Genomic DNA, 23,843 nt, shown 5'->3' on the forward strand with positions numbered 1-23,843 from the left:
GAAAGTGGTTATAGATACAATCTCTTGCAAATAATTACATATTTGCGAAGCAAGAAAGGGTTCATTTTTGTTTTTAGACTGATCTGAATGCTGACATCAGCGAAAACAGCGTGCATTCACGAAAAATTACACATCCTCCAAGGATGGTAAATCTAAGGGACGTTACTCTCAAAACCTCTGGCGGATGCTCCTTCCTGGTATGACTCGACTGTGTTGGCATTGACGATAATAGAGACGTTGATAACAGTTGCTTCGTTGTCTTCAGGCGAAATGTAAGTATTAGCGAATGTTGACACATCCAGTTATGTTATGAAAGATGTCCAGCGAAGCTGGCTCGCAGAACACTCATGATTTTTCATTGAAGTCCTTTCAATTGTAGAGGATACTGCGCATGTCACCATCCAAACACCCTTGAACAATCCTTGAAAATTACTGGAGGTCTTAATCAGATAAAATCCGAAAAAAACCGTTATCCAAGTACTGGGACAGGTTGTGTGTGTGTGTGTGTGTGTTTGAGGAGCGCGCGCTTGAGTTTGTCAGGGGCTTGTCTGGCAGTGTGGCAGAAGGGGTCTCAGGACCAAAGCAAAGGTGGATGCTTATTATTCCCTGTAGCCTTGTAGGTGCATTTCTTGGGGGAAAGTACAATACCGCTCAATCTCGCACAAAGCGCATGACTCACCTCAGCGTTGCTTCCCTTCACAGACATCCAAAAAGCATTTCCAACGAGGACTTGATTGATTTTCTCATTTTAATTCTTCAATAAAAATTGCAACACTAGCTGGATCGAATCCCTTCGAAAATCTCACTGGCTATTGAGGTCTAACGAATGACGTCTCGCAACGTGCGTGATCGTCCTTGGCGGTCAAGAAAGCCGCCGCGATCATTGCGCAGACGACACTTCTAGACCGCCAATATTTTTTGTGCGCATCACGTGCTCCACATAAATCGGCCGGAAACGAAGCAATTGGGAAACCTGGATACGCACTCCAAGTGTCTACAAGATTCTGCACCCTGTATACACTCTGACGTTAACTTCTGGTCGCGAAGTGAATTTGCCAATGGATGCCACTTTGTAATATGTCGAACCTGTCTAGACCACCTAAGGGACTGAGAAAAAGTGGTCTCTTTAGACAGGTGGTCTTTTTAGACAGGTTCGCCATTTGGCAAACTCTCATCTTCCCAGAAACACTTGAACGTATTGTCACACATCACACACACGCAAACCTCCCACTGCACAGAAACACTTTTCACGTGTGGAAGTCACTCACAAAGCCACTCATACGGCCACACACACATACACACACATGCACACGCACAGACACACACACACACACACACACACACACACACACACACACACACACACACAAAGATAAAAACAGCTTTGCACTCGTCACAGACGAGCGATTGCAATTGGAGGTCTAGTCGCCCGGGGGCTTACGTGTGGCCGGGATGTTTTCTTTGGGAAAGTGAGATGGGCGGAAGAGGATGGGTCACTGTCAAGCCTCAGTTAGATCAGGTGAGACCATAAATTAAAACTGTCATGGATCATACTTGACCTCATGTTCTGCCCTGTAATGTGAAGTGGGTTTGTTTTGGAAAAGACGTTGGGTGGTCTCCCACGTCAGGTTGAAACCGTGTTTTGGGACCGAAATTGGGTGGTCTTTGGTATCGACAGGGAGGTGGTCTCTTTACACAGGTCATTTATATAGTAAAAACCCTTGGGGATACTCTGGGGTGGTCTGCTTAGGCAGGTGGTCTTAAGGGCAGGTTCGACTGTAGGAACGCAGAGCAGCAGGTTGGTTATCAGAGTACAAAAAATCAAAAACAAACTGATGCTGCGTGGCCTTTACTGTAATGTAGATTGATTACATTCTCCGAGTGTACATAAAAGACCAGAGTAGTCTACATCAACACTCAACTGATGCTGCATGGCCTTTACTGTAATGTAGATTGATTACATTCTCCGAGTGTACATAAAAGACCAGAGTACTACATCAACACTCAGCTGATGCTGCATGGCCTTTACTGTAATGTAGATTGATTACATTCTCCGAGTGTACATAAAAGACCAGAGTACTACATCAACACTCAGCTGATGCTGCATGGCCTTTACTGTAATGTAGATTAATTACATTCTCCGAGTGTACATAAAAGACCAGAGACTACTACATCAACACTCAACTGATGCTGCATGGCCTTTACTGTAATGTAGATTAATTACATTCTCCGAGTGTACATAAAAGACCAGAGTACTACATCAACACTCAGCTGATGCTGCATGGCCTTTACTGTAATGTAGATTAATTCCATTCTCGGAGTGTACATAAAAGATCAGAGTACTGCATCAACACTCAGTGTCATTCGACGCCATTTTGCGAAGAAACGTGTACTTTCGATTCATAGTATCAAAATATGCTGGGGAAAAAAAACAAATTCAATTTTAATTTTCAATACTTTATTGTCCCATTGCTGGGAAATTGGGGTCGCTTCCTCCCAGTGGAAAGCTAGCAGCAACAGACTGGCGCTACCCAGGTGTATGCGTGTTTAGGTGTAATCAGCCACCTGCACTTATGGCAGAATGACCGAGGTCTTTTACGTGCCGCTGTGGTGATACGAGAGTGGAACATGAATACCGTCTCTCAGTCTGCACATTAAGTTGACCCGTCCCGGCCCGGATTCGAACCTGCGACCCTAGGATCACAAGTCCAGTGCTCTACCAACTGTCAGCTACCGGGCCCCCCAATCACACACAAAAACAAACACACACACACACACACACACACACACACACACACATGATGCTACATGTACAGCAGCTTAATTATTGTCGAAGTTTGGAACACACATGTAAAGTGTATTGCATTGCTGCCAACACTCCCAAATTTGTGGAGAATCTCCCGATGTTTGAAATCGGTCAGAAACTCCCGAAATTTGTTCGATTTTCCTGAAAAGGACAATTTCGAAAATAATTTGTGAAAGCAGCCTCTTTTTGGGAGACGAAACAGGTGAAAAGACGCTGTGGTTATAACCGAGACCTGCAGCCAAGTCGATTTGCACAAGAACGAAAAATAAGTTGTGCTGCTTTCCGGTATTGGCATTCTAAAAGATGCCGCTAAAAACAACAAAAAAAGATAAAAACCAAAGGCTAAAGTGTGATTTTTACCGCAGTATAAGACGAACTATGACTTTGTCGACAAGTCAGACCCCCACAGGAATTTCATAGTCATATGGTTGGCAGGTATGGTATTGACCTAGAAAGGGCAGTATACTATTTGCACATTATTGCCAGTCCTGTATACACTCAGGCTGAAAAAGAGATGGCGGAAGTCACTTTATCACTATTTCATTGGCTACTTCCTAACGTTTTGTACAGGGGCATTTCATTGGCTTTGAGTTGTAACAGAATTTTTCATTGTCAGAGTGTGCACAGACCTATCGATCCTGCATACACTCACAGTGTATTATGATATAGCATTTGCCTTGTAAATACATGTAATGAAAAAAGGATAGAAAAATATCAAATTATACTGATGTCCCTCGGCATCACCTGACATTCAGCGAGATCAGTGAAATGCAACAGGAAATGCACCCGGGTCCATTCACTGTATACAAGAAAAATGCATACAGGAATAGCACCTACAGGGAATGCATCCACCTTTGGTTGACATAAACCCCTTCTGCAGCAGAGTGTGTGTGTGTGTGTGTGTGTGTGTGTGATGTGTGTGTGCGTGTTTGATATCATTTGACTTGGGTTTAATACAGGACAGTATAAGTCCATTTAATGGCATGGGTGGTAATAATGTAACCAGTCGTATAGAAAAACATTAAACAAAAAAGCTTACTAATTCCAAAGAGACAAGTTCTTAATGAAAATATGTATGTTGATGACTTTTTATGAAGCCTGTTCTTAATATACGCAGTATGCTGCAGCACAGCTGCGCTGCATATGCGCTGTGCGCAATGTTAACCCTTAGGCTGGGTGTCACGACATATGTCGCGCTACTTTACGTATACTGTCACCTGGTTGTCACGACATATGTCGCGCTACTGGTTCAGTCTGTTTGGTCGGTTCCGATTACCTCCCATGGATGTGAAAACCTATATGACTGTTTTTTGTTATTTTTCTCTCTGTTAATTCACCAGTGGCTATGTAACATGTGTTACAGAATTGCACCAGTGTAAGGGTTAATGTGTCTCAGTATGCTTTTACTGAGCTGCGAGCAGCGTTTAGTAATATCAATCACTGAAAGGAAGGACGCCTTCTATTCATTTCACTTAGTCCGGGAACACATTTTTCTGGGTGTGCCACATTTTGCGTAATCCAACACGAATTTGCACAAAAATCGTCAGACTTGTGATGTGTTCATAAGGTTAAAACGTGTCATTTGAATGCATCATTGCCAGCCAGCCAATCAGTCTACTGCAGGAGACCGGGCCTCATTCTATGGCCCTTCGTGGTCGGCTGGGCGTTAAGCAAACAAACAAACATGACCCATCATTCTACTGCTCAAAGTAAAACCTGTGCAGTGACAAGCGCGCGTTCCCATCTCCCCCCTTTCCCTCGTCGCGATATAACCTTCGTGGTTGAAAACGACGTTAAACACCAAATAAAGAAAGAACAAGCGCGCGCGCAGTAGTTTTGTACAAGTGCGCGCATGCAGCGGCACATATTAACCCTTAGGCTGGTTGTCGCGACATATGTCGCGCTACTTTACGTATACTGTCACCTGGTTGTCACGACATATGTCGCGCTACTGGCTCGATCAGTCTGTTTGGTCGGTTCCGATTACCTCCCATGGATGCGAAAACCTATACATTGTATGACCATTTTTCTTTATTCAGACCTGTGCACATCTACGGTTTCTCCGTAATTTCTCCGATTTTTGTATGCAGAATACGGTGCAACGGATTTTTAACTAAAATTCCGAAATTCCGATGTTCTCACACACACAAAAATTTTACTTTTTTTTTCTGTTTTAAGATGTTTTGACCAATCAGTTGGCCGTTGCGCTGAAAAGATGTTTTCAGATTTACCGGAAGCGCGCGTGTTCTCAGCATTGAGTCTTTGTTCTTAGACTTAGTTCGTCCAGCGTCCAAATGACGAGACCAAAGACATTTTCAGAACAAATGTTACAACAGTGTTGATGTTTCACCTTGGCTTGTTAATAAATAGTAATTCTCATTCTACTGCGTCATAGTGTTTCAGTTTGTGTGCTTTGTGAGCAGAATTATGTGTTGAACTGTTGTTACAGCTTACTACTGAAATATTTTAAAAACTACTGAAATTTGGTTTGATCAAGTTACTACTGATGAGCGTTTTGAGTGTGCACAGGTCTGTTTATTTTTCTCTCTGTTAAGTCACCAGTGGCTATGTAACATGTGTTACAGAATTGCACCAGTGTAAAGGTTAAGAACAGGCTAAAAACATATTGCTACAGCTGGAGTTTTTACCACTATATCTTAGAATTGTGCTTCGTTCTGTTGTTGTTGCATTGGCTCTTTTATTTTTATTTAGTGGTAATTATTAGATATTTCATAACGGAATTTAACACTGTTGCACACTTCTTTTTTGTGCTTTGTTAATGAACCTGAAGATCGAAGACCCTTGGGTCAAAATGTTGCCGTTTTTTGTTTCACCGTCGATGTGAGTACGGTATTATTTGGTCTTTTTATTTACTGCTTGACAGTTGAATTTCTTCTTTTTAACTTTTGTTGCAGATTCAGCTTTCTGTGGCCTTCAAACACAGTTTATCTTCAGTAATCCTTCTCTCACATCAACTTGAGGTTGAATCAAAGAGAACAAAAGAAAAATGGCTTTGGTAGGAGCAGAGCTGTACAGTCGGGACACATCTGAAATGCAGCATGAAATTTTGCCAGACGGAACGGTGCACGACAAAATCAGTTTGACCAAATGCCGAACCGATTCCCTGGAGAAAGTAGCAGAGACGATCGAGACTTTCGAACATCCACCCCATCTTGTCCAGGAGACTGAAGAGTTTGAAGAGATCATGCCAGACGGGACAAAGGTCATTCGCCATGTGGCCTTGAAAAGCGTGATCCACAGCGTGAAGACACGACATGAATCTTTTGATGGGAACAGCGGGAGGGTGGTGGAGAATTATGAGGTGGAGGAGGTGGTGCCTAACACCATGACTGCCTTTGACGCTGGAGTCGACTCCGACTACGAGGAGGAACAGCAGAAGAAGAGAAATCGCTCCTACTCAGTCGATGTGGGCGAAGAAGAAATTGAAGAGGTCATGCCCGACGGGACGAAGGTCAAACGCAAGGTCACGCTGAATCGCGTGGTGCACGTAGTTCGCGATCGCTCTGAGTCCTTTGACAAGCGATCCGGCAAGTACATGAATGAGAAGTTTCCAGGAGAAGAAGTTGTCCCAGGAACAGTGTCTGCATTTGAAGCTGGGCAGGACTCTGACTGATTGGGTGCACATTTTACATGCTGGTACTCTTGTTACGCTGTCACTGGAATCGCTAGTGGAACTGTATATTTGACACAGAACAATATGTGGGGCTGGGAATCAGATAGTCTTGTAGGGCAAGTGTAACAATATTATATTTATGGTGGCTTCTTTTTGGGACGGTCTTTGTTTAGTCAGTGAAGGCGAAAGATGGATGGAATATGTTTGGGGTCAAATGTACTCTTTTGCCTTATAATACATGTGGTTTGCGGAATCAAGCTGTATTTTATATGTCATGCTTACTGAGCAGGGCTAAAGCATTCCTGACGAATCTTTCAAGATATATATATATATGCATGTTCACTTTGTAGCAGAGGGTATAATGCTGTATCACTTCAGCTCCAAGTCTTAACGGCCAGTCATCATGATGCGACAAGAAAGGAGAATGTTGGGCGCAAAGTAAGAATCCGGGGCAGAGTTGGAATAATCGGGATTTCCCGAAACCTCATTTGATTTCCAACAAAGCGCCGCATTTCCGGAAACGAGCTGCCTCGTTCTAGAAATGGCAACCCTTCGAGTGGCACAAAAAGTATACCCTTTTCATAGGTCATGAATAAGGTATATGAAAAAGAACGGTCTTATACAGGGGAAGTCTTGAATTGGAGGGGGGGGGTACACTGTGTAACAATTCTCTCAGTGACACTCAGCGCATGAAGCTAGCTAGTTGCTGCTGTTTCGATCTATTTTGAACACAATGATTTTTATTTTCTCAGAGTAGAGTGTTAGTTTGTTACAACAGGCTGAAAAGTGAAATCATCTTTAATTTGAATCAACATTTTGCAACAATCAATCACATCAATATAGCGCACAGACTTGCACATCACGTTTCAAGAGCCTAGATTACCATGCAGTGACAAGAGCCTACTCAGTAAAGGGACGTAATGCTGTCTCTGCAGCCCAGAGAGACTGTGTGAGTTTAATATATAATCAGTTAAGACTGAGTAACAAATTATTACAATCGATAGTTGCCAGTGAAAAGTAATATCGGAACACTCTTGTTGTTGTTGTTGTAAAATGTAAGATATGAAACGTTAAAAATTACGTAAAATTGGTGTGTTTTGGTCGAGTGGGATGGGTCGTTGAACTGTATTGTTACAGCCCGCCAAAGTTATCAAAAGTGTTTTTGCTTTTTGTAATTCGGTTGGTTTGGTGCGTTATACAATGCATCTGCTTTTTCAAGACTAAGCATTGATCACCCCCCGCGGGTTAGGGGGAGTCCCATACTGGTTGGGACGAGAAAGAATTTACCCGATGCTACCCAGCATGTTGTAAGAGGCGACTAACGGTTCTGTTTCTCCTTTTACCCTTGTTAAGTGTTTCTTGTATAGAATATAGTCAATGTTTGCAAAGATTTTAGTCAAGCAGTATGTAAGAAATGTTAAGTCCTTTGTACTGGAAACTTGCATTCTCCCAGTAAGGTCATATATTGTACTACGTTGCAAGCCCCTGGAGCAATTCTTTTGATTAGTGCTTTTGTGAACAAGAAACAATTAACAAGTGGCTCTATCCCATCTCCCCCCTTTCCCCTATCCCATCTCCCCCCTTTCCCCGTCGCGATATAACCTTGATTGGTTGAAAACGATGTTAAACACCAAATAAAGAAAGAAAGCATTGATCACTTTAAAACACAAGTATCATCATAGGCCATCATGACGTGTATCATTTTACATCGCATTCTAAGAAAGAGCAGAATTCTCACTATGCGCGCGGTACATTTCTAGAATCTCGTAGCTCAAAGCTGGAATTCCTACAATGGCGGCCATTGTTGGAATTCCAACAAAGCGCAGGTCATTTCCGGAAAAGCGCCGTTGACGTGATGGGTCGCAACATTGAATGTGCTGGATTGCTTCCCTTTAACACAGTGTTTGGTTGTTGATTTGTCGTCATGTATTGCATTCCTGTTTTCATATTTCTGTTGTACTTGTGTGCATGCAAATTGCTTGCAAGGAAAGGGGTGGATGCTCTGTTTCGGGGAGGGAAGGGGAGATAGGGGGCTTGTAAGGGGGGTGGGGGGGGGGGGATGCGTGGGAGGGAAATGTCAATATTTTGTCCTGCTTTAAGGCACTCTAGTGTGTTGTCTGAATGCATGTGTTTTCTCCTGCGACATGGAATGTTTTGCTGTTTGACTGCAGTAAAACGTGTGATGCAGCAGTTTATAATGGGAATGTGCAGATGACTGCTTGTGTGAGAAGATGACGTGGCACTTTTTGATTTTCTTGCCATGTGATTTGCTTGTTTTGTGCGCTGTTATAATTTGATTAAATGCAAATACTGTACAAATGCATTTGTTCAAGTTTTACTGAGGTTCATTATTGTTTGCTATATTGTGTGTTTGAGGGGATACTGAATCTCCATTTGCATGAATCTCAAATGGTATGTAACAGTAGCTTCTTTGGTGAGTATGTTTGCTGTTCAGGAGTATATATTCAGACTCTATAAACAAAAATAAGCTGTTTAGAATGACAGAGAATATGAGACAGTGTACATGTGTTGCTGTGAAGTAGACTATGCTTAAGCCAAAAAAAAAAATAGGTCTGTTTACGGTAACCCGACCGACCCTATTTTTTTCGCGCGACCCTAGACTTTTTTTTGGCATTTGGGGGAAAAAAAAAGAAAAAAAAATCTTTTGTTTTTTTGGCAAAATAACGTAAAAATATGGTTTTTTGGGGGGAAAAAAATAAAAAAATCCCGACCTACCGACCCTATTTTTTGGGCCTATGTTACCGTAAACAGACCTATATTTTTTTTTGGCCTTATAGTCACAGAAAGAAAAAATACACTACTGGGTCACATGCATGCAGGGTGAGGCTTACAATTGCTAAGGAAACATTTGGGGTGAATAGTCAGACTAGAACTGTGCAATACATTTTGCCTGCCTGGTAACTTATAACACACTACAACTACAAGGCCATCTGCCAAAAGATATTTGAAAGAGGGTGAGACCAAGTACATTCCATGTGATGCAAGTTTACCTCATAATTAATTGTTAATGACAGATGTGCATAGCTGTAAAATTTGTTTTGACTTTGTGTTGTTCTTGATTCTCGTCAGATCATTCTGTTGTTCAGGAAAATGTGTTTTTGTCCTAGACCTTCAAGTACATTATTTTCTGACAAATGGAAAAACGTTCAAGTTTAGTTGGCATATTTGATTGTTGAGGAACATTCTGATCACAGTGTCATTTTCGTTGACCATGAGAACTGCTGTGTGCCAAATAATGTTTCCCTTGGCCTCTTGTTGCATTTGTATAATTTTGTTTTAAGTTTTGTTATGATTGTATGTATCATTGTATTTGCAAGGTGTTTAATTTTTGTTCAGTAAATGGAAGATTTAACTTAAAAGTGCTGATGAAGTGAGATCTCTTTTCTTCTTGTTGATGTGGTTATAATTTTCTTCTTTTTAGTTGAAAAGAATAATTGGTGCAAGTATTGTAACGGACTCGGTGGTCAGTATATTTGCTTGTTTGCTTTTGGTTGTGTTATGTACAGTATGTATGCAAACAATTGATCATGTATCGATTGGAGATTGGATTTCCCTTCTTTGAGTCATGTGACGTCAGAGGCCGACAAAACTTTATAATTTGGCTTTTCAGGTTGACCGAAACTTCAAAGGAACTCAAAAAAAAAACCGTCATGTGTTTGATTGCATGTGTGTGTGCTGTTCAATGTCAAAACAACAACAAAGTCAGTACATGACGTGTGTTTTGTAGTTCCTTTGAAGTTTCGGTCAACCTAAAACGCCCAAATATGAAGCTTATGTGTTTGATTGCATACATGTAGATTGCATGCATGTGTGTGTGTGCTCGTTCAATCGTCAAAACAACAACAAAGTCATAAGTAGCTGAAAGGAATTCGATCGATACATAAATGTTATTTGCGTGTTTGACCAAAATATGACATTTTACACAGATCGAGACAGTCATTGTTCACCTCGACCGCTAGCGCGGTCTCGGAGAACAATGACTGTCTCGATCTGTGTAAAATGTCATATTTTGGTCAAACACGCAAATAACGTATATGGTCTAGCGCTCATTATGAGTAAAGACGTATACATATTGATCATGGGATAAGAATTTTTCCCTTTTTGGCTCACGAAGTGTAGCCTATGCCATGCTAACTTTTGTCTGTCTGTGCGTGCGTGCGTATGTATGTATGTATGTATGTATGTCTGTGGTAGAAACTTTAACATTTGAAGACGTCATATTACATTGACGTCACATTATGACGTACGAGGGTTAGACGTCACGCGATGGAATTACTGAAAGTCTTGGTGATTGTTATTTTGAGCGGGCCGAGACTATTTGGCAGTCGTGTCCATGTAAGTAGGCTACATGCAGACAGACAGATCTAGATCTAGTGTCTCGCTTTCTTGCACAGTTTCACCTATGCTCTTTCTGTGTGTGTGTGTGTGTGTGTGTGTGTGCGTGTGTGTGTGTGTGTGTGTGTGTGTGTGTGCGTGTGTGTGTGTGTGTGTACTGTGTGTGTGTGTGTGTGACGGAGTGATTGAGTTTGTGTTACTGTTTGTCGATTTCTTACGTGAGCCTTGAAGGCTTCGCCTCTTGTTACAATTGGTTAAGATAAAAAGATTTTTAAAAATCCAAATGCAATGAAGTTATTGATGTGGTCCTACTACTGTTTGAACAGCTTACAGCGTATTTAAAATGTTTTCCATATTTTCCATGAAATCCATATTATTTTCAGTATGTCTACTTATTTATTTATTCGGTTACTTTATTCATGTAATCATTTTCAAACATATCTAAACTAGCACAAACCTTGAACGGTTGAAAACGACGTTAAACACCAAATAAAGAAAGAAAGAAACTAGCACACAGAATTATGTGTAAAAATAATTGCACCCGAAAGGGCCATCAGTAAAAGATAAATGGTGTGTTATTTGTTTATTTATTTATTTGTTTTTTTGTTTATTGAATTTTTCCCCCTACATAACTTACATTTGAGATAAGAGAGGAGGAAAAATATGATTCATCTGTCTTTTGATTCATGTACTGTGGGAGTATTTCCTTGTAATCAATACAGTGGGGGGCGGGGATGTAGCTCAGTCGGTAGCGCGCTGGATTTGTATCCAGTTAGCCGCTGTCAGCGTGAGTTCGTCCCCACGTTCGGCGAGAGATTTATTTCTCAGTCAACTTTGTGTGCAGACTCTCCTCGCTGTCTGAACACCCCCCGTGTGTACACGCAAGCACAAGACCAAGTGCGCACGAAAAAGATCCTGTAATCCATGTCAGAGTTTGGTGGGTTATAGAAACACGAAAATACCCAGCAATGCATGCTTCCTCCGAAAACGGCGTATGGCTGCCTAAATGGCGGGGTAAAAAACGGTCATACACGTAAAATTCCACTCGTGCAAAAAAAACACACGAGTGTATGTGGGAGTTTCAGCCCACGAACGCAGAAGAAGAAGAAGAAGAAGACAGTGGAACCCCCCTATTAAGACCTCCAAAATTCCGAGAAAATCTTGAAAGACTTAAAAAGGATCAGGGAGTCTTGAATTGGGGGTAAATTTACAGAGTTTATGAACAGAAAATCTGAAAAAAGAAGATCTTGAAAAGGAGGAAGTCTTCAATGGGGTGTCTTAAAAGGGGAGTTCCACTGGACTTTCCTTGTATCTCAGAAATCACATTGTATTTAGCATGCAGTCTGTTATAATTGGTTCCGAGCGTATGTCTGTGTTCAATGTTTTTATTTGCATGAAGTGGACTTGTGCCTTTCACCAATTAAAGAGCATTAATACTGTGAGTTTTCAAAACAACGCGAATGTGAACAATTGAACCAAAGACACTCTGACTTAGGTGTTCCACTGTCTTCTTTCCGATAATTTGAGAAGCTAAGTATTTATTAAAAAATAAAAGGTTGAGGAAAAACATGACAATGCAGCATTACCGGTATCGGCTAGGTCACAAAAATCACACCACATGTACAACGATAATGTACTTACTAAGAACTCTTGTTAGTTCTTTTTTCTCACAGCCATATCTCGTGATTCATACTTATAAGTTATGATTGGACTTTGACATAAGGTAGACAGCTTAATGTAGTAAACGCTGGTTGCCACTCGCCTGCGTGTGCTAGTCCTTGTTATCATGCTTCAAACAAAAATAATGGTGACATTTTTTAATGCATGTATTATGCCTAGTTAGGATTTTATTCCAATTAGATTATGAATTAGTTCCTCTTCTCATAACAGTTCACATTTTTGATAAGAATTGCTGTAATAGTGAACAAGCCAATTAAAAAAATACATGTAGTAGAATCTGTCTATAAAAACCACCAAAGGGACCGACCCAACGTGGTCGCTACAGACAGGTGCTAAATGCTCTCGAAAGGTGAATCTGATACCCCCCGCGGGTTAGGGGGAAGAATTTACCCGATGCTCCCCAGCATGTCGTAAGAGGCGACTAACGGATTCTGTTTCTCTTTTTACCCTTGTTAAGTGTTTCTTGTATAGAATATAGTCCATTTTTGTACAGATTTTAGTCAAAACGAATCTTAAACTGTACATACATTTACAGAAGTTATGAACAGAAAATCTAACAAGACAATGTCTTGAAAGGGGAGGCTCCTTTGTAGGTATATCTGAATATTACACCTTGAGTTTGTGCAGGTTACAGACCTGGGAACCCATACGATTTCGTCGTATTTTGTACGCCTCATTGTCTAAAATACGATCAGTACGGTCGGTGAAAAAAAATACGACGAGAAAAATTCCTAGACTACTTTTTTTCACAAGCACATCCCTCCATTCCTGTATATTTACTGGGGCACTGTTTATATTAATGATCAAAAATAACTGGATAATTCTGCATTTTAAAGCGCATAGTGCTTTTAGTTATGCGCTATAGAAATCTTAATAAATAAATTTGATCAATGATTACAGCTTTTGTCATTAAACATTGAAAGATGCAATTGTTTTAAATGTATTGGTAAACTTAGTTAACGGTGCAACGGACGCGTGCGAAGCATGTTTGAATCATGGATGTTCAAATGCTGTGTGGAGTGGAAGTACTCATTTTTTCTGAAAAAACGCTTAAGTTTGCTTGAAAATACTCCAAGTGCAAAACAGGGGTCTGAGGTTAAGTGGTCAGAGAATTTAGCTCTGGACGTACCCCCCGCGGGTTAGGGGGAAGAATTTACCCGATGCTCCCCAGCATGTCGTAAGAGGCGACTAACGGATTCTGTTTCTCCTTTTACCCTTGTTAAGTGTTTCTTGTATAGAATATAGTCAATTTTTGTAAAGATTTTAGTCAAGCAGTATGTAAGAAATGTTAAGTCCTTTGTACTGGAAACTTGCATTCTCCCAGTAAGGTCATATATTGTACTACGTTGCAAGCCCCTGGAGCAAATTTTTGATTAGTGCTTTTGTGAACAAGAAACAATTGACAAGTGGTTCTATCCCATCTCCCCCCTTTCCCCGTCGCGATATAACCTTCGTGGTTGAAAACGACGTTAAACACCAAATAAAGAAAGCTCTGGAGGTGGGCGTTACGTTTTACAGTGTGCCAACTTTATTTCACAGCCTTTTCTCACTGTACACTGGACAGTATCTTTTTGCTGTCTAGGCCACTGAGGGCGGTTTAATTATTTGAATCTCGTTGACACAAGTGCCAAGCACGGTGTTATTTTGGATTTCTGTTGCAGTCAAGCAGATTGACTCAGGCTGCGTCTGGCAATTTTTTTGGTATTAGACGGCTAAGGCCAAACAAAAATATATGTTGGTTTAGGGTAACGTGACCAAAAAAGATAGGGTCGGTAGGTGACGGCTTTTTATTTTTTATTTTTGTATTATTATTTTTAATTTAGACGGATTTAAAGGAGGTTACTTCCCTTAGTCTCGGTATGGTTCGCAAAATGTGCCAAAAGTTTGGGTTTATTTTAGAAATGAAAAAAAAAGTTTTAGGGTCGGCGGGAACAATTAGGGTCGGTCAGGTTACCCTAAACCAACATATATTTTTGTTTGGCCTAATTAACATATCAGTACTAAATGATATTTTGACTGGCCATATATGTCTCAAACAGAATCAAAGGAACACTTAATTTATTTTGGCCAGGGGATTTTGTCTGTTTTCATATCTGTACAAAGCACATTTGCCTCAGATTTGATTGACATGAAAATGTTTAAGTTTGTCAAAGAATTATGTGTGCGTCTGTGGCTTGTTATTTGTGTTTGTTGTGGATCGAATTTCATGTTATTTATATTGTCTTTGGCAACATAAGAAAATGTGTGCTTTGTTTTGTAGAGTCTTGACATTTTGAGTACAGTAAATTTGTTACTGGTACACTTTGTTTTTAACCCCCCGCGGGTTAGGGGGAAGAATTTACCCGATGCTCCCCAGCATGTCGTAAGACTTAGAGGCGACTAACGGATTCTGTTTCTCCTTTTACCCTTGTTAAGTGTTTCTTGTATAGAATATAGTCAATGTTTGTAAAGATTTTAGTCAAGCAGTATGTAAGAAATGTTGAGTCCTTTGTACTGGAAACTTGCATTCTCCCAGTAAGGTAATACATTGTACTACGTTGCAAGCCCCTGGAGCAATTTTTTGATTAGTGCTTTTGTGAACAAGAAACAATTAACAAGTGGCTTTATCCCATCCCCCCTCCCCCCCCCCCCCCCCCCCCCCCCCCCCTTTCCCTGTCGCGATATAACCTTGAACGGTTGAAAACGACGTTAAACACCAAAGAAAGGAAAGGAAAGAGCAAATTTTCGATTAGTGCTTTTGTGAACAAGAAACAATTGACAAGTGGCTCTATCCCATCTCCCCCCTTTCCCCGTCGGGATATAACCTTCGTGGTTGAAAACGACGTTAAACACCAAATAAATAAAGAAAGAAAGAAAAGTACAGTAAATTTGTTACTGGTACACTTTGTTTTTATTACAGTCTGTATGTTTAACACAGACCACTGAAGGAAGAAAAATACTGAAATATTGGAAACAGGTTTAATTGTCATGATGCCAACGAGATACAGATCTGTGTACATTTTGGAAAACAATGGTAGATTATTATCTTTTAAACGAAAAATGTGATGATGTTGGGAGCAAACACCAGTTAGGTTTTTGCCTTGGTTTGATGAGATTGGATAGAGATGCTGAAGAAATGTTTGCGATATTTATCTTTCTTACAAGTACATGTCAGATACCAACAGCATTCCCACTAGCAAGCCTAAAATGATGCTCATATAAGTTCCTTTTATGGATTTGATTGTTTGTTTGTTAGTTGATTGGGTTTTCAATCCTTTTTGTATCATTTCAGGGATAAAAGTTGGTTAAAATATAAAAGCAGGGGAAAAAACAGCAGGGTCAAGGGCCTCTTTTTGGGTTCAAGGAAGTCTGAAGCCCTTCAAATTGAAACTTTTTTTTTTATTGATTTTTGACACTATTTAGAATCATTATATGCAAGGAAGTGCACACACATTTTTTTTTAAAGTTTTGACTTGACTTTTTTCATTAAAAAAAAAAAATGCAGAAGCCATTATAAAAGTCTGGATTTCTATAGCTTATGAATAGGAATTTTCATTCCTCATTTTCATCAACATGTATATATATTTGTCTCTTTCAAAATTTAACGAGAGATGAGGAAGTGGCAATGCCGCAGATTGGGAAAATATAAGATATAAAACTAAAAGAGATGTAAGAAATGTTAAGTCCTTTGTACTGGAAACTTGCATTCTCCCAGTAAGGTAATATATTGTACTACGTTGCAAGCCCCTGGCAATTTTTGATTAGTGCTTTTGTGAACAAGAAACAATTAACAAGTGGCTCTATCCCATCTCCCCCCCTTTCCCCATCGCGATATAACCTTCGTGGTTGAAAACGACTTTAAACACCAAATAAAGAAAGAAAGAACTAAAAGAGAGGACAAAAAGTAAATGAAAAGAAAAGAAGACAGAGAAGGAAAAAAAAAGACAGGGAAACAGAAAAAAAAGAGGAACATGATTGTTATCATTAAGATGCGAAAAAGTTTGTGCTGCACGTGCAGTGCAATCACTAGTCTTCGTTGTTCATGTTTTACAAATTTGCCATTGCCATATATTCATGTTCATTTATGTTTATTTTTAAGTTAATTTGGATGGCCAAAAAGGTTGCGGGAAGTACACAATAAATGAGGAAAAATTCACATTGTGTGTGTGTGTGTGCGTGTGTGTGTGTGAGTCAAATGTGGAGATGAGGTAATGTGTGTGTTTGTGTGCATGCAAACATATGTGTGTAGGAAAGAGAGAGTGCGTGTTTAAATACGTAGGTGAGAGAGACAGTGTGTATGTGTGTGTTTGTGCGTCTGGGCCATGTGTTTAATTTGTGGTGTCAGAAACAAATCAACTTCCATCACACACATTTGGGCCTGCACACACACAGACAGAGCGGTTTGTTAATTCCGTCCTTTTATCTCTTCTTTACTTTGCACAGAAGTAATTGCACAGATTTGTGGATGTTACTTATACATTTATTAGTAGCACCAAGTGTTCAATCGGCATACCTTGTAACGCGTTCTTGTTTACTTGAAGCGGTAACTCTTGTCAGATCGATCTTGAATCACCTTTGAACACAGTTACTCCCCTTCCTATATTCGAAACAAGAATGTAACTATGACTGTCTTGCCTTCTCTCGACGCTAGTGATTGTGATACTTGTGACTTCAGATCAGTGCATATATTTGAAGTGGTATACGATTAGTACCGGCAACGGGCTTTGCATCCGGATGAAATAGTGGACCTTTAAAGACTTGATTAACATTTATCCCCGAGTACGCTAGTACTTGGGCTCAGCAGACTTTCAGTAATTGTGTGTCTGTCTTGGGCGCAGTTCGTTCAAAAGTTGATACACTAACTTGATAATAGGTCCGATTGATCGAATTAAAACTTCATAATGTTACCTGGGACCTAAATGCGAAATAAACCACAAAAACGACTTGGCCGTAGGAGGAGTTCACACCGGCGGGGCAACACGCAGCCATTGAGCTGATAGAACAGCCGAACGCGTCACACAAAAATACGTCACGACAAAGTTACACGCAAAGCGAAAGAGACTTTGACGTCATTTACTTTTGTTCGGAATTTTCCGTCTGTTTCTAGCTTGTCAGTGAAGACCTGACGTGAGTAAGCTTACCCAAAACGTCTAAGTTGTTCTCTATTCACATTTAATTGCAGCTGTGAAATAATCAGTCTTGTGTCTCGGTCGTGTAGAGTACAGAGTTTGCTTCTGCAATCATTGTGTTCGTGTTGATGACGGCTTCATAAGACAAAATAATCAGCGAATCTATCGCGAGGAAGACGTTTATGTACAAATCACCGAACCCAACCCATTTTTTGTGTGCATTTTTCTGAAGAATAAACTGCATGTGGTTAATTTCATCCGTTTAATGCTTGTCGAAACGAGCCATAAGGCTTTAGAATAAAAGATTTCACGCATTGCTTGGCCATCTGATCACAGATCACGAGGTCGCAGTTTGTAGGTTGAATCTATGAATCGGCCAGAGATAGATCTGCATTTCTGGTCAGAAACCAACATTCACACCACAGACATTCCAAACGTGACATTTATATTTATTGAGCGAGCCAGTCTGAAGAGTACTCGGGTCCAGCGCGAGCGTTTTTTTTTTTTTTTATCTTACTGAGAGCAGAACCCTCAAAGCTGGTTCACCAGCCTCGATCACCTTCTGGACAATAATTCGGCCACATAATTAAAATATGAAAAAAATGACTCACTTCCATCAGTGTACAGTACCCGGCGAAAGAAACGCAAGCACCTGGTTTTCAAAGAAATTATTGCGTCGATTTCGTGCGAAGGAGCTTTTGTCAAACAACCCTTTTTAACACTGTCTAAGTGATCTATGCTCATTTGTTGGAGTATTAAACGCTTTGGCGAATAATTCTAATTTAATGATCTTGTTGAGAAAGGAATTGCCTCCACAAGTGTCTTTATCTTGTTAAATAATATGCATTTTTACGATTTTTGTAGTGTGTTGAAATGACACGTTTGCCTGCAATCACGAATCGCTTGACCCCTACCCTGTATAACACAATTTATGAAAAAGTAAAAAAACCAAAAACGATTAAATACTATGCATTAATCCTAGAGCCAGTAAAATATCCTCCACGAATCTGTTTTTCTTTTTGATTTACCTTACCTGCCCAGCCTCGTACTTTACGACACTGACTTTGAAAATGATAAAAAAACAAGAGGCGAAGCCTTCAAGGCTCACGTAAGAACTAGACAAACAGTAACACAAACTCAATCACTCCGTCACACATACACACCCACACACACAGTAAGCTTAGGTGACACTGTGCAAGAAAGAGAGACACTAGTGGTGGGTGGTAAAATATCAAGGGTCTGCCAAACCCAGCAAATGCAGTAGGCAGCCCAGAGTTCCCTAAGTACCTCTCCCAATTATAGTACTTTTCGGCAATATTTACAGTTTCAAATAGCTAGGATAGCTTCTTTGTGATTTTATGGAGGTGTTCTGGGGAAACTGAAAGGTAGCCTCGTCAGGGGACAACTATTCAAACCCATATCCTCATCACTTTTGTTCCTTGATTCAGAATAATCATTTATAGATGACTATTTTTCATTTCCCTTGTTTGGGTGTATTTGTGTGTACTGTTCTCTCAGTGATTGAGGCTTATGTAAGGCTTGGTGATTGTATAGTACATCGTGCCTTTAACGGGTTTTTTTCCGTATTGTTGTGTGTACTGATGGTACAGGTAAATGTGGGGAGTGGTGTGGTTGTGTGTTCAACCCTTCTCATTATTTGTCTGTGTACTGTATGTACAGGTTGACAGGGGGAGGGGGTGTGTTGGTTGTTTCATAAAGCGGTTTAGCAACGAAACACTTCATCCCTTTTTGGAAGATGAGGGTGGTCCGCCCGAGGGCAGACCGGAGTGTAGGTTTTAGACAAAAGTTTTGCCTAATGTCGCTTTGGCAGCTTGGGGATTCTGTAGTCACTTGTTGAGTGGTCCCGTGGCCGTTTTCGTTGTTGGTTGCGGTGTTCGCGTCTTTCCCTGTCTTCCTCGTAGTCACGGTGGCGTTGTACCAAAGTTTGTTCATCCTTGATGAATTTTTGGAGGCTGTGTTTCAGCGTATTGAGAGTTTCTTCATCTTTACCCGCGATGGCGAGGGCTTCATCGCGGAGACATTTGATGGTTTCTGTCTCGTTTCCAATTTCCCCCTCGAGGAATTCGGCGAAGTGGTGTTGGAGGGAATTGTTGTGTTCCCTTATGATGTCCCGAAATTGTTCTCTGAGCCCCTGCATTCTTGCAGTTGAGCCGTTCAAACCTGGGTTGAAGTCGGTGGCCCCTTTCAGAAAGGGTACACAACGGTTCTTCTTGATTGCGAGTGTTATCGATTGTTTTGCTGTGGTTAAGCTCGTTCTAGATTTGAACGTTTCCTGTAGTTTTTCCAGAATGGGGTTTACCCTTTCTTTGGTTGGTTTCTGGTTCAGTTGAAGGGTTTGGTTAGGGGCGTCCGCGTTCGCGGGTAGTAGACTGATCTCGAGGATGCTGTCATGTTCCCTCATGCTGTTCAGTTCCAGCTCCCTGGAGGTGTGGTACTGGCTGGCGTGGATGGTGGACTCCTCTTCATTTTCCAAGGAGAAGTCGAATTGGGTCTCGGCAATCTCATTGTTGAAGTTGGTGGCCATAGTGATGGAGGATGGTGTAGGTCGAGGAGCGTAGTTGGAAAGCGTGGTGGGTCTGAATCAGGAGAAACTCGTGATGTGGTTAAATGTTTGGCTCTGTCTGTTTAAATAGGCAGTGAATGTGGCTCGGAAGAGCAAACTCCGGAGCACATTCTCCAGAACTGCCCCCATCTAGAGACAATACGCCAGAAGTTCTGGCAAGAAGAGACCAGTGTTGGAGCCAAACTCTGGGGTCCTGCCGACGAACTGCGCAAGACTGCGGACTTCCTGGCAGCCACTGGTCTGAGGATCTAGCACGGCCACCAACATCGAACGCAGAAGAAGAAGAAGAAAGAGAGACACTAGATCTAGATCTGTCTGTCTGCATGTAGCCTACTTACAGGGACACGACTGCCAAATAGTCTCGGCCCGCTCAAAATAACAATGACCGAGACCACACACACCACGCGAGAAAGACTACAGGGAGGCATGCCGTCATGATGCATTAATTGACGTCAAACACTTTTGACCGTGACGTAATCTTATGCGAGCTTTATCCATAGTCTTGGATAACCACTCACACATTGACTCGGAAATGTTAAAGTTTCTACCACAGACATACACACACACGCACACACACACACACACACACACACACACACACGCACAAACGCACAGACAGACAAAGTTACGATCGCATAGGCTACACTTCGTGAGCCAAAAACATACACCATCAAACATACATACAAAAGATTCTTCCACTAACTAAGTAATAATAACAGAGAGAGAGAGAGAGAGAGAGAGAGAGAGAGAGAGAGAGAGAGAGAGAGAACTCAGAACTCAGAATGGTTTATTATATTAAGGCCAGAGAGAGAGAGAGAGAGAGAGAGGCAGAGAGAGAGACAGTGAGTGAGCGAGCGAGCCGTGAGCAAGAGAGAGAGAGAGACACACACACAGCACACACACACTGAAACAGACACACACACGCACACACTGAAACAGACATACATATACACACACAAACCAGAAGGAGTGTGAGCGAGAGAAACAAGAGGCGAAGCCATCAGGGCTCACGTAAGAAATCGACAAACAACAGTAACACAAACTCAATCACTCCGTCACACATACACACACACACACACACACACACACACACACACACACACACACACACACACACACACACACACACACACACAGAAAGAGCATAGGTGAAACTGTGCAAGAAAGCGAGACACTAGATCTAGATCTGTCTGTCTGCATGTAGCCTACTTACAGGACACGACTGCCAACTAGTCTCGGCGCGCTCAAAATAATAATGACCGAGACTTTCAGTACTTCCTTCGCGTGACGTCTAACCCTCTTACGTCATAATGTGACGTCAATGTAATGTGACGTCTTCAAATGTTAGAGTTTCTACCACAGACATACACACACACGCACGCACACACAAACACACACACACACGCACAAACGCACAGACAGACAAAGTTATGATCGCATAGGCTACACTTACGTGAGCCAAAAATCACTTGCAAAAGTGGGCGCGAATGAGTTACTGTACAAGCTAGCGTCAAACAAGTAAAAGTGGTTTTACACAGCCATAATTTCGAAGTTGGCTACATCAATCTGTTTACTAGTTTTGTTTATGTGCGCTTATAGAACTGCGGATCGCGGCTGCGGCGTTGAAGACTGAGCCACATCTTTTATATAGTATTGCCTTTCATAACTTTCATCACAAATTCCCAACCTTGGGCAATTATAAAGATTCTGTATTCTTCTGTATTCTGTATTCTTTTACTAGAAAATGTTTCTTTCAGAGCCTTTTTGTTGTGTTCGTGTAAGAGACACTGAAAACAGACTCATTTGAAGACCAATCAGTCTGGCGCTGAAATTACTGTCTATCGATATCACCGTACAGTTGTGTCAAGCAGTAAAAAATGCGGACCGACTTCAAATTACGCATCAGCAGACCAAAGCCAGTGGGAAAGCAGAGCCAAATATGTCAATGTTTTCTCTGTTTCACTCCATATGCAGACGTCAGTCTTAGCCGTCTGTAGAGAGGGTTCGTTCAAAACTGACAAAAAACAACAACAAACAAACAATTAGTATAGTTAAACCCAAACGTAACAAGTCTTCAATATTAACACTCACAAACACAGTTTTAAGAAGTGGCGAGGAAGGCTGAGGCTTAGGCCCTACATGAGAGATAATGGCTTTGCCGCTGAGCTCTTCCCTCAACTCAACTCAACTCAACTCAAATTTATTAATCCATATGGAAATTATGTTGTAACAATACTCATTTCCAATCAAAAGAATAAGAATGCATACTAAACACAGTCTCACTAACGCAAACAGTCATCCGTCAAGTCAAGTCTGCCAACTCACAACTCACTCACACAACAACAGCAACAGCAATACAATTTAACAAAAACCATAATTCCAATAACAAAAAGACGTCCAAGAGTCCACCTCCACATCCACGCGCACACAAGGTTTACAAAGCACCACATGTCGACTAGAACACCGCACATTTGGGCTACGGTAATACAGTTACTAAAAATACATACATTACAGATAACCCAGCAACAGAGTACAGTAATAATTATGACAGAGAAACATGATAGAGGCCTCTAACATGTGATTGGTTGAAAGCATGGATAGCTCTGGGAACAAAAGAATTACGTACGTACACAAACCCAGTTCTATAGTATCCTCTAAGTATTAAGTCCTTGCAGATATGATGTGAAAATGTAAATAACACTGCCATTAAAAGAAAGGAGAGGGTCATCTGTCTAGCCCTAGCATACCCACGTCATGTACCACGTCATGTCCCAAATAGACACTTGTCGTCTGGGGACAGAAAAATTGGTAACATAGCATAGCATAGCATAGCATAGCATAGCATAACATAGCACAGCATAGCATACCACGTCATGTCCCAAATAGACACTTGTCGTCTGGGGACAGAAAAATTGGTAACATAGCATAGCATAGCATAGCATAGCATAGCATAGCATAACATAGCATAGCACAGCATACCACGTCATGTCCCAAATAGACACTTGTCGTCTGGGGACAGAAAAATTGGTAACATAGCATAGCATAGCATAGCATAGCATAGCATAGCATAGCATAGCACAGCATAGCATACCACGTCATGTCCCAAATAGACACTTGTCGTCTGGGGACAGAAAAATTGGTAACATAGCATAGCATAGCATAGCATAGCATAGCATAGCATAGCACAGCATACCACGTCATGTCCCAAATAGACACTAGTTCTGGGGACAGAAAAATTGGCAGTTCATATCACACTATTCGTGATAACAATGCGTTATATGACCACAGGGGGTTTGGGGACCATGGACACTTGGGACCCTCTAAAACTCCGCGCAGGGGGTCCATGGACCCTCTAAACATTAAAAGCGGGGGTCCCGGGACCCTCTAGGACGGGCGTCCGGGGGGAGCCCTGAAGTGGAAGTGCTGCCAATTTTCTTGGTGAGAATGTTGACAGGTGTCTGGCTGGTCAGAGATACGCAATTGGTGGTTGCTGTGCCGTCAGTTTGGTGTTGTGACATTTTAGGTTTTAGACTCCATCAAGTTCTCTGCTTGTTATGGGCAGAATATACCTGCGCAGAGTCAGCGGCACAGACGACGCACTGCATATTATTTATGCTGCGTTGGGGATTATGACGAGAACTATGATTGGCCTGTTTTCCTTTCACGCAACGTGTA

General features: G+C 41.3%; 1 protein-coding gene and 1 long non-coding RNA gene across 2 annotated transcripts; both read left to right on the forward strand.

Moving 5' to 3' along the window:
• The first annotated feature begins 21 nt into the window (after window positions 1-21).
• LOC138947336 (uncharacterized) lies at window positions 22-9,147 on the forward strand. Its single transcript, XM_070318796.1, has 2 exons — window positions 22-272; window positions 5,722-9,147. The coding sequence occupies exon 2, from the start codon at window positions 5,814-5,816 to the stop codon at window positions 6,438-6,440; it is 627 nt and encodes a 208-aa protein (XP_070174897.1). The 5' UTR covers window positions 22-272; window positions 5,722-5,813; the 3' UTR covers window positions 6,441-9,147.
• A 5,958-nt stretch (window positions 9,148-15,105) lies between these two features.
• Window positions 15,106-16,611, forward strand: LOC138947337 (uncharacterized). Its single transcript, XR_011449621.1, has 2 exons — window positions 15,106-16,124; window positions 16,352-16,611. It is a non-coding gene; the product is annotated as an uncharacterized lncRNA (long non-coding RNA).
• The last annotated feature ends 7,232 nt before the right edge of the window (window positions 16,612-23,843 follow it).

This window comes from Littorina saxatilis, linkage group LG14 (assembly GCF_037325665.1).
Source record: "Littorina saxatilis isolate snail1 linkage group LG14, US_GU_Lsax_2.0, whole genome shotgun sequence".
Classification (NCBI taxonomy): Eukaryota; Metazoa; Mollusca; class Gastropoda; order Littorinimorpha; family Littorinidae; genus Littorina; species Littorina saxatilis.

Excerpts from the sequence above, each read along its gene's own strand:
- LOC138947336 (XM_070318796.1), top strand. The coding sequence starts at position 5,814 with ATGGCTTTGGTAGGAGCAGAGCTGTACAGTCGGGACACATCTGAAATG.